The 15459-nt window shown below is 38.2% G+C and overlaps 1 protein-coding gene across 1 annotated transcript in view; it reads right to left on the reverse strand.

The window, feature by feature from the left end:
* DNAH6 (dynein axonemal heavy chain 6) overlaps nucleotides 1-15459 on the reverse strand; it is a 304153-nt gene that overhangs the window by 27447 nt on the left and 261247 nt on the right. The window contains exons 64-67 of the mRNA XM_057558258.1: nucleotides 10958-11118; nucleotides 7682-7770; nucleotides 6771-6917; nucleotides 3525-3663 (exon numbers count right to left, since the gene is read on the reverse strand). Of these exons, the coding sequence (XP_057414241.1) occupies nucleotides 3525-3663; nucleotides 6771-6917; nucleotides 7682-7770; nucleotides 10958-11118 (536 nt within the window). The remainder of the gene's footprint in view (nucleotides 1-3524; nucleotides 3664-6770; nucleotides 6918-7681; nucleotides 7771-10957; nucleotides 11119-15459) is intronic.

Raw genomic sequence — 15459 nt, forward strand, 5'->3', positions numbered from 1 at the left:
GTGGAATTTCTGGGTCATATGGTAAACCTATTAAAACATTTTCCAAAGCAGCAGCAACATATTACATTGTCACCAGCTATGTATGAGGGTTCCACTTTCTCCACATCCTTGCTAACATTTCTTACTCTTTTTTTTTATTATAGTCATCCTAATGGGTGTAAAGTGGTATCTCATTGTGGCTTTAATTTTCATTTTCCTAATGACTAAGTGAGCATCCTTTCATGTGCTTATTAGGCATTTGTATGTCTTTTTTTTGCGAAATGTACATTCAAATCTTTTGCCCGTTTAAAAATTGGATTATTTATCTTTTTACTGTTGTTGGAGTTCTTTATATACTTCGTATACAGGTGCCTTATAAGATATATGATTGCAAATATTCTCTCTCAGTCTGTGGCTTCCTTTTTCACTTTCTTGATGGTGTTTGCTGAAGTGTAAAAGCTTTACATGTTGAAGAAGTTGAATTTATTATTTTTCTTTTATTGCTAGTGCTTTTTGTGTCATATCTAAGAAGCCATTATTAACCCAAAGTCATGAAGATTTATTTATATGCTTTCTCCTAAGAGTTTTATAGTTTTAGCTCTTACATTTAGATATATCACTTATTTTGAATTAATTTTTTGTATGGTGTAGGATAAGGATCCAAGTTCATTCTTTCATAGATGGATATCCAATTGTCCCAGCATCATTTATTGAAAAGACTCTCCTTCCCCCATTGAATTGTCCTGGTGCCTTTGTTAAAAATAAATTGACCAGGGGCTTCCCTGGTGGTGCAGTGATTAAGAATCGCCTGCCAATGCAGGGGACACAGGTTCGAGCCCTGGCCCGGGAAAATCTCACACGCTTCGGAGCAACTAAGCCCATGCGCCACAACTACTGAGCCTGTGCTCTAGAGCCTGCGAGCCACAACTACTGAGCCCATGTGCCACAACTACCGAAGCCCACGTGCCTAGAGCCCGTGCTCCACAACAAGAGAAGCCACCACAATGAGAAGCCCGCGCACCGCAACAAAGAGTAGGCCACGCTCGCCACAACTAGAGAAAGCACACGTGCAGCAACAGAGACCCAACACAGCCAAAAATAAATACATAAATAAATTTTTTTAAAAAAAATAAATTGACCATAAATATAAGGGTTTATTTCTGGATTCTCAATTCTGTTCCATTGATTATATGTCTATCCTTATGCCAGTACCATATTGGTTTTTTTAAAAAATTGAATTTAGTTGATTTACAATATTGTGTTAGTTTCAGGTGTATAGCAGTGATTCGTTCACACATATATGTTTATATATCTATATATTTTTTCCGATTCTTTTCCTGTATAGTTTATTACAAGATATTGAATATAGTTCCCTGTACTATACAGTAAGTCCTTGTTGTCTCACATTCTCTTAATTATTGTAGCTTTGTATAACTTTTGAAATTGGGAAATGTAACTCTTCTGACTTCATTCTTTTTTTTCAGGATTGTTTTTGCTTTTTGGGGCCCTTTGCATTTCCATCCAAATGTTGTAATCAGCTTGCCAATTTCAGCAACAGTGTCAGCTGAGATTTTGATAGGGATTGTGCTAAATCTATAGATCGGTCTGGGGATTATTGCCACTTTCACAATATTGTGTCTCTCAATCCACGAGCATGTCATGTCTCTTCATTTATTTAGATTAATTTCCTTTGGCAGTGCTTTGCAGGTTTCAGTGCACAAATCTGCACCTCTTTTGGTAAATTTATTCTTAAGTAGTTTATTCTTTTTGATGTTATCATGAATAGAATTAAAAGTATTTTCTAATTGTTCATTGCCAGTGTGTAGAAATGCAGTTGATTTTTGTATATTGACTTTGTATCCTACAACCTTGCTGAACTCATTTGTTACTTCCAGTTTGTGTGTGTGTGTGTGTGTGCGTGTGTGCGTGTGTGTGAATTCCTTAGGATTTTCTGCATGCAAGATATTGTCATCTGCAAATAAAGATAGGTTTACTTTTTCCAGCTAATCTGGATGTCTTTGATTGCTTTTCCTTGTCTGATTTCCCTGGCTAGAATCTTCAGCACAACATTGAATAGTAGTGATGAAAGCAGATACATCTTTGTCTCATTCCTTTCTATCCTTTTCAAAACACAGTTACTTCCACAGCAGTAGAAATTGAGGTAACCAGAAAGGTCAAGTGTTCTAGGAGAGAAAGAAGGGAGAGAAAAGCTAGGAAGCAAAAAATTCAGGGTACATAGAGGATGCCAGAGAAGAATTCTGCCTAACTCACTGTTATGTTAAGCAATGTTGGCCACACAGGAGTGGCTGGGAGCAGGAGTACAAAGTAGCTTCCCAGGTTCCATACCCACTTCTCTTGGTCCACCCTGGGGATGGGTCCTCATCCATTTCCATACTCTTCCGCTGCCCTTCACTCAAACATGTTCCAAGGTGTCACGTGCTGTTCAAGGCTCTAGATCAGCTGATACCTCTCTGCTGTTCCCCATTTCCCTTGCTCACCAATGAAAACCATCCATTCCCTATGTCTCCCTCTTTCACAAAGAAGGAAAGAAAGGAGAGACCAACTTTCACATTTAGTTATTGTTGTTGTTTAAAGTCAGTTACACACACGGGAGAAAATTTTCATAGTGGGTCACCCTCTGGCCCCAGACCCTACAGAAGCAACTAAAATTCTCAATTATCAGTTATCCTTCTGGAAATATGTATATGCAAGCATGTGTATGTGTATATGTCCCTTTCCAAATTAAAATGATAATGGTAAAATGTAAATGTCCCTTTTCAAAATTAAAATGGTAATGTACTAAACAACATTTTTCATTTAATTATATATTTTTAGTATTCTTCCAAAAGAGAATAAATTTTAATTTATAATTAAAAAAAAAAAAAAAAAAGAAAACCATCCATTCCCATTCTGCTCTCTCCCTCCCTCACCTCCCAGTGGGAATCTGTTCTTCATTATTTGGGTCTACATGGTCTAAATTGTATCTGATTTTGGCAGTAAGATCTCATTTGGCCACAATTCATATTTGTTAAAAATTGTAATTCCTGAAATAGTTTTTCCTTTTTCATAAGTGCACCTAACTCAACAGGTATCGACTAGTCAATCATGTTTAGATTCTTTTGAACGTAAGAGCACAGACTCTGGAGGCTGGACTGCCTGCCTTTAAATCTTGGCTTCACCCTTGTAAACTGTGTTCTTCAGGTTCCTCACGTGTAAAATAGGGATATGATAGTCTTCACCTTATAGGGTTGTTGTAAGGATTAAATCTGCTAACTCATGGGACATGCTTAAAACATGCTTAGCATGTAGCAAGAGCTATCTAAGTTTTTGCCATTATTATTTGGGAAAACATTCATCGCATTTCCTATGTGTAAATATTCTTATGATATTCTTATCATTGTCTTATGTTCTCAAAGGCAGTATCAGCAGTCATCACCACCATCACCAAAGGCTTGGGAGGACATCGTTTTGGTATAAGCCAGGTGGGTGTAAACCAACAACTGTGTGGTGCACAGCTGGACGTCAGACCATGTGGGCATACTGACCAGTGATGTAAATCAATGCATCCCAGGGAATCTTTCCTTCTTGACAGTAAAGGTTGAGGTTCAGTAAAGCACATTCCCTGTCACTGTCGTTAAATTCATAGCAGATATTCCAACCAAGAGGGCCGAACTTTTTTCTCTCCTAGAATAGAAAATGAAAATGGTCTTAAAGTTTGATAAAATTAATTGTGTAAAATCCTGAAAACTAAAAGGTTTCTGTTGAAGTTGAGCATCCTTACTGTGCAAAATCGGTTAAAATCATGACATTCAATTTGAGCCAGGCTTTCAGTTTGGCTGTCACCAAATGGGGCAGGCACCTCTTCCTCCAACACTGGCCTTTTGCCAATTTTCCAAAAGAAAATTTGATATTACGAGAAATGTGAAAATGTGATAGACTTGTCAAAAGAACATTTGTTCTTCATGGTAAAATAAAATATTTCTCCATCAAATAGGGAAAACTAGCCCACCTAGAGTCTTTTGGCTTAAAAATATTGACACTAATCACCCATCTGGTGGAGAAAGCTGCCCCCAACTCTTCTAAGAAGTCTGTCTATCACCCAGGCTTTTCAGTCATGCGTGATGTGCTGGTTACATGCTGACTTCTCTATAGTGGTCTTTTTTTTTTTTTAAACTGATACCCAGAATCTCAATTCTTGTTTCATAACTCCCCATAGTGAAATCTTTCCCTTTCTTTGTTATCTCCTTATCTCACCTAATTTCTTAATTCTAAACTACTGATTGTATCAGAGGATTGGTCCCACGTTCCCTCCTCTTTTCTTAAATTTATATTTTTATTAAAATTTTTTTAAAATTATTATTATTTTAAAAATTTATTTATTTATTTTTGGCTGCGTTGGGTCTTCGTTGCTGCGCGTGGGCTTTCTCTACTTGCCGTGAGTGGGGTCTACCCTTCGTTGCGGTGTGCGGGCTTTTCATTTTGGTGGCTTCTCTTGTTGCAGAGCACGGGCTCTAGGCGTGCGGGCTTCAGTGAGTGTGGCACGTGGGCTCAGTAGTTGTGGCTCATGGGCTCTAGAGCACAGGCTCAGTAGTTGTGATGCACGGGCTTAGTTGCTCTGCAGCATGTGGGATCTTCCTGGACCAGGGCTCGAACCCGTGTCCCCTGCATTGGCAGGCAGATTCTTAATCACTGCGCCACCAGGGAAGTCCCCTTAAATTTATTTTTTAATTTTTATACAAGTTTTAAAGGTTACACTCCATTTACAGTTGTTACAAAATATTGGCTATATGCCCTGTGTTGTACAATACATCCTTGAGCCTGTCTTACACCCAATAATTTGTACCTCCCCCTCCACCACCCCAGATAGCCTCCCCACCCCGTAACCACTACTTTGTTCTCTGTATCTGTGAGTCTGCTTCTTATTAGTTATATTCGCTAGTTGGTTGTATTTTTTTAATTTTTTATTTATTTTTTGTAATTAAATCTTTATTTATTTATTTATTTGGTTGCGCTGGGTCTTAGCTGCAGCAGGCAGGCTCCTTAGTTGCGGCATGTGGGCTCCTTAGTTGTGGCATGCTAACTCTTACTTGCAGCATGCATGTAGGATCTAGTTCCCTGACCAGGGATCGAACCCTGGCCCCCTGCTTTGGGAGCATGGAGCCTTAACCACTGAGCCACCTGGGAAGTCTCTGTTGTATTTTTTTAAATAACTTTTTTTATAACTATTTTTTTAAGACTTATTATTTATTTATTTATTTATTTATATTTGGCTGCGTCGGGCCTTAGTTGCAGCACGCGGGCTTCTCTCTAGTTGTGGCATGTGGGTTTTCTTTCTCTAGTTGTGGTGCTCAGGCTCCAGGGCCTGCAGGCTCTGTAGTTGTGGTGAGTGGGGTCCAGAGGGCATTGGCTCTGTAGTTTGTGGCACGCAATCTCTCTAGTTGAGGTGTGTGAGCTCAATAGTTGTGGCGCATGGGCTTAGTTGCCCCTGTGGCATGTGGGATCTTAGTTCCCCGACCAGGGATCGAACTGGCATCCCCTGCATTGCAAGGCAGATTCTTTACCACTGGACCACCAGGGAAGTTCCTGTTGTATTTTTTAGATTACACATATAAAGTGATATCATATAATGTTTGTCTTTCCTTTCTCTGCCTGACTTAATTCACTTAGCATAATACCCTCCAAGTCCATCCATGTTGCTGCAAATGGCAAAATTTCATTCTTTTTTATGGCTGATTAGTATTCCATTGTATATATATATATACCACAACTTTTTTATCCATTCATCTGTTGAGGGACACTTAGGTTGGTCTATATTTTGGCAACTGTACCATGTTTCCTCCTCTCCTTCTCAAAATTTCCCTAAATCTTAAACCATCCCTCATCTCAGCTGCTTTTGTTAGTAGAACAAAGGCCTCCCACTGGGAGCCCCAATCCCAGCCTCTCCGATCTCCTCTAGGACCTTGTTTACTTATTTATCCCAAATTTTGCATCTTTAATCTTTGTTTCTTCTCTACTGATTCTTCATCTGCAGACCACACACATTTGAAAACTAGGCAGCCTGTCTAATCAAGACACCATACAGAGATATGAAGCTGGAGTCAGAATTCCGGTACAAGGGCCACAAGATGGGCACCAGATCAGGGCAGTGAGGTCTGAACAGAGAGGGGAAAGGAGTGCCCAGTACGAGGCTACAGGATGGATAGCAGATCAGGGCAGTGAGGTCTGAACAGAGGGGGGAAAGGAGTGCCCAGCTGAAGGCCATTTTTTGGGGGACTTGGAGCTCTAATCACAGGGAGGAAGCTGTTAAGGGTCTAAGCCCACTCCAACAGGAGCAGGTGAGAGTGAAATTATTGTAAGAAGAATGAAGACTTGCTGACTGACATGATATATATGTGTAAAGGAGGAAGAATAAAAATAATCCTGACACTCTGAGTGTAGGTGATTGAGAGAATGGGGCCACCGATTTCAGGAGAAGAGTCTGGAAGGGAAGCAGATTTTGCGAGTGAAGCACAGCTGTGGAGATCAATTTCGTGTTCTTGAATTTGACCTACTACATTCATCCAGGAGGTGGTGCTCCTTAGGTCAGAGCAGAGCTGGGAGGCAAAGCTGTGAGATACAGAGGCAAGGGGTGTGCAGAGATCAGGGACTGAGTTAAAACAACTTGGGTTCAGACAGAACAGGGCCCTCAGCATTTCACAATGCCATTTGTAAGCTTTTACTTAATTCTTTTTATTGCTTTATTTTTAACCTAATACACTTCTTGTCTCTATTAAAATACAAATTGAGTGTACCTGAATAATTGCATGGAAGAAACAAATGCCGAATATTATTTGTCTCCATTTTCTTCCAAGTATATTTTCTTCAAAAAATGAAGGTGTCATTTCGGTAAATGCTCGTCTGATATTTGCACGTAAACCTTTTGGAGGCTCATTGGTTACCTGTAGAGACACCCGCGGCAGAGAGGGTGGTTGTACAGATACGCATTACTTCCAAATAAACAGGCTGAATCCAGTGAGGGGATGTAAATAACCAATGCCTGGGAGGCATTCCTGCCCTGTTTGCGCCTGCTCTGTATCTTGCTCGGCCTCAGTCTCTGGAGAATAGGGGGTCCTCAGACCTATAGCGTGTGAACCACCTCAACAAGAACCTCTGACACTTCCATTTGGTGCCCATTTCTCTAAACATGGACCAAAAAGGATGCTCAGGCTTTCTGCACTGGATTTTCTGGTCATCTCAACATGCGGCATCACCCCACACTTTGCCTTGATGGCACAGGGCAGACAGGGAAGAGACATCCCTGGTTCCTGGGTGATCATTCATATGCAGAGGCTTCCCATATATTGGAAACTTCCAGCCTTGCAATCCAGCAACCATACTCCCTGTGGGCCTTCCTGTTTCCCAAATGCTGAAACATTCTCTTAACTCTGGGAGGAGTTCTGTACTCATTCCTCTGCATCCTTGACCTTTTCTTATAGAGGGGAAGAGTGGAGGTGTTGAATGACCAGCAGCACTATGGCACGTAAGGATGGGCAATGGCCTGGGAAATTGTTTCCCTGTTCACTCTCCGGTGAAGGGACACCGACTCCCACTTCCCCACCTGGGCCACCTGGACTCTGACGCAGCCTGGCACAAGCCTGGGCTTCCTGGACCCACTCGGTGAACACCCTGAGGCCAATCATGTTATAGGACAACCATACGTTACCTTGACAGAATTTTGAAGAACTGTAACCGGAAATGTATTACTAGGCATGGAACTTAAAAAAAGTCGAAATGTGTCCTTGATAACAATATCTGTTTAAAACAAAGACAAAACGGCAAAAAAGGAAAATGCATACCTCTGAGTAACACTTTTCTGTAAGAAATAATTATTATAGGATAGCAAAAAAAAATATGCTGTAAGTTCTGTTTAAAGACTAGGCTTTCTATTTTAAGTATTTTATGTTGTAAAATCTTCTAAAATGGTGGTGAGGGGACTCTTTACAGAAGCTCTTCACACAAGTCAGTTTGGCAGTCTAGATGCTGGCATATTTGAGTAAAGAAATTACTCAATTAATTTCTCAATTATTCAGTTTAATTTCACATTAATTTTCAATACGTGATAGAGATGCTAAGGACCTTTCCTCTGAAATTGGGAAAATTTTCAGTTGAAAGAGAGGACAGTTACTACATTTACGCTCAAGAAGGGGTTTTAGTTTTTGTTTGTTCTTATTTATTTTTTATTTTTTTAGCCATTCAATTTAAGGAAAGTTGCATGAAAATGGCCAGAAAGCCCTCTGGAGAAAAAAGAAATTTGTCCCTTCTGCAGAGATGTTGCAAAGGGAGCTCAGGGAGCAGGGAAACGGAGAGACCTCACATACAGCATCAAGAAATTAAGTCAATATATGCTTCCTTTCTGAGCTGTGGACAGAGAACCTAAGAAAGAACAAGCTCCATTCCAGGTTCAAAAGGCCAAAGCAGAGCTGGGAAAATCATTGATCTCATCACAGGAAGGCACAGGCATCATCGAAGGAGGCCGTTCTTGGCATTGGTCTCTAAGTACAAGTGACGGTGTTTCTCCGACACTTTCGGCTTGCTCCCTCCGAGGGAGGGCCCGGGCACTAGCTGTTCCTTCTACCTGAATGCTCTTCCTTTAGACTCCCTTACTTTCTTCAAGTGTTGATCAAACGCCACCCTCTCAAAGAGGTCTATCTAGACCACGTCATTTAAAACTGCTATCCACCCTTCCTCCTCACCCCCATTCCATCCCAACCTTTCTGTTTCTCCTTACTTTCCTTTTAATTTTTTCCAAAGCTCCGACCACATTCTATCATACCTTATAAATTACTTATTTGTTATGTAGTTTGTTTATTGTCTCTCTCCCCTCACTAGAATGTAAGCTCAATGAGGGCAGATGACTATGGTTATTTTGTTCACCAACATACCCTAAGCATCTAGAACAATGCATTGTACGTGGTAGGTTCTCGAATATTTATTAAATGAATGACTACAGATTAAAGCTGAATTTATGCTTCTTGGTTTGGTAATCTAAATTCATGAGCTATATTAAATAGCTAAAATTAAAAGTTAATTCTAGTACAATTCTAGAACAGCACTAAAGTTGCTTGTATGGTAAAAACTATTAGGCATAAGTCAAACATCATCAAAGTCTTAGGGCTAATGATTTCATTAACCAAAAAAACTAAAGAGTGAAAAAGGCCAGGTTTAGAGAAGCATTTTTTTAAAGTACCTTTTCTCTTATAATTGCAAAAGCATCAAGAGTCTTAACTTTCATAGACATCATAGAAGTTTAGGGCTGGAATGGAATTAGAAATCATCTTAGTTGTGGAACTTCTAGCAATGACGCTATGTAGTCATTTTATTGCGGGGGAAACTGAGGTCCAGAGAAGAGGCGTGATATGTACAGTCAGGAAGTGGTGGGGGCGAAACTCTAATCAGGTCTTAGAATTTCAAGCTCAGAGGGTTTTTTCCTTCCTCTATCTCTTTTTTTTTCATTCACTTTCTCTTTTCAGTTTATTACCTGAATTTTTTTTTTTTTTTCTGGTTCAAGTTAAACATTAAAACTCAAATGGTTAAGTTAATAAACAATTGTAACAAGGGCCAGGAGAGGATTTTTCTATCCACTGAAACACTTAAAATCCATCAACACCTTTGCTGGCTTCCATAGCCCATCCAGCCTCCTTGAAGGTCTGGCAAACACTCTCGTCCAGGTCGTTGTGAAGCTGAACTACATACAGGTCCATACTTGGAAGGCTCACATAGTACGACTGCAGCAAACTGCTTTTTAGATGCCTTCCCAGCATTTTTTTTCCTAATCATAATCCTAATCATCAGGATTAGGAACAGTAGTAAAGACCTTCTTGTCATTTTTCTTTAATTATTTAAATAGAAATAAGCCACAGGCCCAGCAGGAAGCAAGCCACCTCTAATTTGCATTGCAAAGAGTGGAAAGAGTGGAGATTCTGGATGGCAGATGCTAATGACTGTTTATCCTTGATGGAATCAGCCTGCAGAAGGCAGGGCAGGGGGTACCCAGGGAATGAGGGGCCTTCTAGGGGAAGGCTGTTAAGCCCTGGTTGTGGCTTGGTAACCAGCGCAGGCTGGCCGCCCTGTAAAGGAGCATCTCTTCACCTTAATAGGTAGCAATGAGGAAAGTCACATGCAAGATCATGTGCATATCTCTCACCTTCCTAGAAAGCCCTCTGTGGTCAGGGCAAAAAGGAGGACCCCAGAGAAAGGGCCCTGGATATCCCAGGCTGGGTATTCTCCTTCGTGGCTTCCAGGGAGAGTGGTAAAGTGGGGCACACACAGCTTATTACCAATAATACATTTCCTAAGTTTTCAACTGTTTTTACACTACTATATAAAAATGAGTAGATTCTAACTCCACTTCTCTCTTTGCAGTCCATTATACTTTCTTGAGTGGGAAAGAAGGTGGTGATATTATAGTTAGTGGTGGCAACCATGACTCATGCTGGGCACCCCCATGAGTGTGTGTGTGTGTGTGTGTGTGTGTGTGTGGGGTGACTATGAGACACATGTGAAGGTTGATTGTCACGTGGGTTACAGAGGATAAAAAGTGGTAAAACACTACTCTGAGAATTGGTTCTAATTTGAACTTTGTTCCTGAACTTCTCTCATTCTGCAGCGAAAGATTTAATTTCCTTTTTTTGTCCTAAGTCCATTTCTTATTTCTTTTCATCATGCCTAGATATAATTTATTTTGAATTCAAATGGCCTCCCATAGAAGGCAACATGAAACAGAAATGATCCAGGGGATCATACCTTCAGCTTGGAGTCTGAACATCTTTATTTGAATCTGGGTTGTGTAACTTAACTACACCCCTCTAGATCTCAAATTTCTCCTTTTTAATATGGGTAAAACAATGCCAACAATAAATACATATTATAAGGATTGGATTCAACAAGAAAGGCCACGTGAAAAAGGTATTATTATACAAATGCTATGTGCTCCACATACTTGAATCTGTGAAGGTTTTAATTAGCTCCTCCATTGCCAACATCCAAGAAACAGCAAGATGGCAGTTTTGCAAAAATACCCAGTTTCCTGATTTCATTGCATCTTTGATCATTCTTTCAGCAATGGGTCCTTGTCCTTGCCCCAGTGAAATTGACTGCACCCTGAATTGAACAACAACAATGAAATGCTGTTTTATATTATTCTTAAGCAATGCAAGTATTAAGAAATGTAAATATGGTAGGCTCTTGCCTAGCATATGCACACATTTCAAATCCTCATTCTGATAGATGTGCAAATATTTTTTCTTATTTTCTTGTTTTTAAAAATATTTTTTACTATAACACACAGAAGTGCAAAAAACAAATTTATGGTTCTTTGAACTATCTCAAATAAACATCTGTGGTTGAAAAGAGAACTTTGCCAACACTCCAGAGACGTCTCTCCTATACCCCTTTCTACTCCAATATTTTCCCTTCCTCCATCCTAAAGGTATCCATGGTCCTGACTTCCAATGCTATAGGTCAGTTTTTAAAAAACTTTTGAAAAATTGAAGTCTAACATATTTACAAAAGTACACAAATCATTAGTGTACGGCTTAATGAGTTCTCCCACAGGGAATGTACGCATGTAGCACCATATAGGGCAAAAAAAAAAAAAAAAAAAGAACATTACTAGCACCCTCCCAATCAGTATCCTTCCTTATTCTCAAAGGCAACAACTATTTTGAATTCTAACACCATAGATTAATTTTGCTTGTTTTTGAATTTATATAAATGGAATCAAATAGCATATATATTTTTATATTTGGTCTATTTCAATCAACAATATTTCTTTAGATTAATTCATATTATTGTGTGCCATTGTAGTTCATTTTCATTGCTGAATAATATTCCACTGTGTGCTTATATCCCAATTCATTCATCCATTCTGCTCTTGATGGACATTTGGGTTATTTCTGGTTCTTGGCTGTTACAAACAATGCTGCCATAGACATTCTCAAAGATGTCTCTTGATATACATGTACTCTGTTTTTAAAAAAAGTTTTACTTTAGGCTGTGTTGGGTCTAAGTTGCTGCGCGTGGCTTTCCCTAGTTGCGGCAAGTGGGGGTTACTCTTCATTGCGGTGCGCGGGCTTCTCATTGCGGTGGCTTCTTTTGTTGTGGAGCACGGGCTCTAGGTGCATGGGCTTCAGTAGTTGCGGTGCATGGGCCCAGTAGTTGTGCCTTGCAGATTCTAGAGCACAGGCTCAGTAGTCGTGGCACACGGGCTTAGTTGCTCCGTGGCATGTGGGATCTTCCTGGACCAGGGATCAAACCCGTGTCCCCTGAATTGGCAGGTGGATTCTTAACCACTGCACCACCAGGGAAGTCCATACATGTGTACTCGTTTTGCTGTGTATATTCCTAGGAATGGAACTGCTGTTTGACATGTGTATGTTTAACTTTTTTTATAATATCAAACTGTTTTTCAAAGTGATGCCACCATTCCACACACCTACCAGCAATAGATTAGAGTACTTGTTTTTTCCACATCCTTATTGACACCTGGTGGATATATAATGGTATCTCACTGAGGTTTAAAATTGTTTCCCCTTTTCATAGGTTTATTTATTCACCATTTGGCTATTCCCTTTTATATCCCTCCCCTCTTTTTTTCTACTGGTTCACTTGTATTTTTCTTATTGATTTCTGAGAGTTCTTTACATTGGATATAAACCCTTTGTTATTATTTATTTATTTATTTTTACTGTCTCCATAGTTTTGCCTTTTCCAAAATGTCATATACTTGGAATCATACAGTATGTAGCCTTTTCAGATTGGCTTCTTTCACTTATTAATATGCATTTAACTTTCAGCCATGTCTTTTCATGGCTTGATAGCTCATTTCTTTTGAATACTGAATAGTATTCCATTGTATAGATATATCACAGTTTATTTATCCATTCATGTACTAAAGGACATCTATGTTGCTTCCCAGTTTTGGCAATTATGAATAAAGCTGCTATAAACATCCACGTGTAACGTAGGTTCTTGTGTGAACATAAGTTTTCAGCTCTTTTGGGTAAGTACCAGATTGCTGGGTCATATGATAAGAGTATGTTTAGTTTTGTAAGAAAACACCAAACTGTCTTCCAAAGTGGCTGTACCACCTTGAATCTAACTTCTTTTAGATCTTGTCCATCGAATGTATATTTTCTATGTCACTAATTTCTGCTCTTAGCTTATTATTTTTTCCTTCTGTTAGAGCTTAATAAAAGTTTTAGATTGCTTAATTATTCTTAGTGGGAATATTAGCCTGACATTTCTGAAACCAGAAGTTATTAAACATGCATAAATTTACTGCTAGGTGCCTCATTACTAAACCATAATGGTTTTTGATATGTTACACTGTTTTTATCATTTACTTCCACTTATTGGACAATTGCCATTATGATGTCCCTTGAACAGATTGTTCAGAAGGACATTTTTTTGTTTACCAAATATTAAAAAAATTAAGATTGATTTCTAAGATTTACTGTGGGCAGAGAATGTTTGTCATCTTTTCGAAATACGTGTCTTTTTTAGAACATGGTTAATTCTTATAAATGTTCCTTGTGTACTTAAGATCTTGCATTTGCTCTATTTGTTGAGTGTAAAGAGCAAGGTTGTTAATTTCATTGTCAAAATATTTTATATCTTTACCAATTTTGCAAATTTTATGTGCTTCACAGTAGTTATTATTATAGATGTGTTAAAAATTTCCACATTAATGTTGATTTACCAGTTTCTCCTTGTATCAATTTCTCCAGTTTTTGCTTTACATATTTCATGCTTTGTTAGTTGTGTACAATTGTACAATTGGTGTTTCTTCTTTGTGTTTTTTTTCTTGTATATCATATAGTTCCCCTCTTTATCTCTAATATATATATATCTTTCCTCAAACTCTATTTCGTGATATGCATTGGAACTGTTAACAGCTTTCTTTTGGTTAGTATTTGCATAGTATATCTTTTGCATCTCTTTATTTTCTAACTTCCTGTGCTCTTTTTGTGTTGCATTTACATTTTCTAAGTAGTATAGAGTTGAATGTTGTTTTGAAAATCCAGTTTGATTTTCTTTATCTTTTCACAGGTGAGATATTTACTCTTATTTAGGTATGGATTGGCCAAAAGGTTCATTCGGGTTTTCCCATAAGATGTTACGGAAAACCCGAACGAACTTTTTGGCCAACCGAATATTTGGATTAATTTCTACTCTTTGGTTTGACTTTTTGCTTTACTATGCTTTATCTTTGAATTTTGTTCTTCTCTTCTATCTAATGTTGGATTAAAATTTGCATTGTATATTCTTTTGTCCCTCTGCTGGCTTGGAAGCTATACATTATATATTATTTCAGTATTTTCCCTTAAAATTTCAACATATTCATTCAACTACAAATTTTCCTACAGCAATATAGAGTTATTCTGTACTTCTTTTTTCCTTCTGAATACATCAGGAACTTAGCACACATTAACTACTATTAACACCCCTCTCCATTCTCTGATTGCTGTTTTGAATTGTTTTACCTTTAATAATTCCTATGACATGTTTAAGACATACAAAAGTTATAAAGTTAATATTTACAATAAGTATCCATGTACCTGCAACCCAGCTTAAGAAGTAAAACATTATCTACATGATCTGAGTCTGCAGCGTGCCCCTCCCTGTTCACTTCTTTCATTACCCAAACTTCACCTCCCAAGGTCACTGCTATCCTGGTTTTAGTAGAATTTCCCTATTTTTCTTTATTCTGTTATTGAAAAAATATGACTTCCTAAACAACATATAATATATATGTTTAAAAATTTTATACATTATATCAAACTTCTCCAATATTATATAGTTTTTGTGCAACTTAAATTTTTTGCTCAATATTAGTTTGTGTGACCCATCCATATTGATATACGTAGTCATAGTTTATTCATTTTCATGGCTATAGTGTATTGTATTTAATTTTATGAATAAACCACAATTTATATAATCATTTTTCTAGATGGACAATTTGGTTGTTTCCAGTGTTTTTTTTTTTTTTTTTTTGGTATTATAAACGTTTCTCCAAATGTTCTTGAACATGGCTCCTTGCACGCATGTGACTGATTTTGTTGGAACATGCAAATTCAGTAGGGAATTGTTGGGATATGGGGAATGCTGTCTTCAACTTTAGTGTACTGCTAATTATTCTTCAAAGTGATTTTAACCAATTTTTTACTCCCTCTTGCAATATGAATGTTTCTACAGCTTCCTATCTTTGCCAACATTTTGCTAATTTGATGAGTATGAAATGACATCTTCTAATGGTTTGAATTTGTTGTTTCTTAATTACTAGTGAGGTTGGACATCTTTTCATATGCTTATCAGGATTTAGATTTCCTTTTCTGAGAATTTCCCTTTCACGTTTTTTGTCTTTATTCCTATCGAACTGTTTTCTTTTTCTTATTAATTCACAGCAGCTCTTAAAAGTTCTGTATACTAATTCTTTGGTAG

This window comes from Balaenoptera acutorostrata, chromosome 12, assembly GCF_949987535.1.
Source record: "Balaenoptera acutorostrata chromosome 12, mBalAcu1.1, whole genome shotgun sequence".
Taxonomy (NCBI): Eukaryota; Metazoa; Chordata; class Mammalia; order Artiodactyla; family Balaenopteridae; genus Balaenoptera; species Balaenoptera acutorostrata.